The 1,270-nt window shown below is 33.4% G+C and overlaps 1 protein-coding gene across 1 annotated transcript in view; it reads right to left on the reverse strand.

Annotated features, from left to right (window-relative positions):
* Window positions 1-103: 103 nt before the first annotated feature.
* LOC105618960 (putative phospholipase B-like lamina ancestor) overlaps window positions 104-1,270 on the reverse strand; it is a 2,850-nt gene continuing 1,683 nt past the window's right edge. The window contains exons 3-4 of the mRNA XM_012200491.1: window positions 670-916; window positions 104-364 (exon numbers count right to left, since the gene is read on the reverse strand). Of these exons, the coding sequence (XP_012055881.1) occupies window positions 104-364; window positions 670-916 (508 nt within the window). The remainder of the gene's footprint in view (window positions 365-669; window positions 917-1,270) is intronic.

Here is a 1,270-nt window from a genome sequence, read left to right on the forward strand (position 1 = left end):
GTATATATATAGTATATATATATATATATATATATATATATATACACATATACACATACATATACATATATATATATATATAAATATACGGAATAACGATAACTTACGGTGCAGCAGTGGTATGTCCAATAGCTACCAATGGATCTAGTCCTTCACGAGATAGGCTTTTCAGGAAAATCATGCCTTTGATGTAATCGCGATAGGATTCGGAACTATTTAGCGTTCGCTCGAGATCTGGTAGATCTGCAGCCATTGCCAGCCAGAGGAAATGTTCCTTGTTCATTTCCACTGTCTGCCGACTGCGACGAACCGCGAATTTCCAGCCAGCCTCCAGACCATCCAATTGAACATAAAACAGCCGCACCTATAATATAAAAATAATGACAATTTACAACATATCTTCGCATGAAATCGCGAAAATAAATTTGAAGCACTCTGTTTTAACTATCTATGAAATATATTGAGGACACGTACAATTACTGACTAGCTCTTTTTTTTCTTTAAAAGCAATAAAAATAAATACATACTCAAATTCTTTAATATAAAGAAAAATAAATAAACGTATCAAACATTTTATTGAATATTTCATATATTTTAAAAATATTTTTTAAATATGAAATATTTAACAAATATTTTATATTTTAATCTTCAATTAAAATTTCTATTTACCATGTGCCAAAATGGATCCGTGGATGCCAAGTGCTCGGCACGTTCACGGACAATGATGGTGTTCTCGTGAAGGAATCGCATCAATTTCTGGCATTCGTACGCCCATTTCTCACAAACAACGTTAACGGTATTATACCAATGATGATGGATTATTTGCCATGTCAGACTACCCTCTAATAAACCAGCTGCATAAGCCTGCACGGTGTCCGGATACTTTGATGACGTTTCTATTTCGATGATGGACCATCTGGAATATATCCGCAGTGCTTATTTTAATACACATCATATATAAAATCTGCAGAATATTCTGATTTGTAAATATGAAGCGGATGTATAGCTTCTATGGATTTTGATTTACATGTCGAAGATATTTACATGGCTGTTTACAAGATTATATATGTCAGGATCATCCAGGAAAAGAACTGCTACATGTCTGCTACCAGATCTATGTATCCAATCGTTTCAATCACACAAAATTAAATTTGTTGAAACACACACACACACACACACACACACACACACACACACACACACATACACACACACACACACACACACACACACACAACAAAATACTAATTAATTATTAATAATAAAATAA

Source organism: Atta cephalotes (genome assembly GCF_000143395.1).
Source record: "Atta cephalotes unplaced genomic scaffold scaffold00019, whole genome shotgun sequence".
Lineage (NCBI taxonomy): Eukaryota > Metazoa > Arthropoda > Insecta > Hymenoptera > Formicidae > Atta > Atta cephalotes.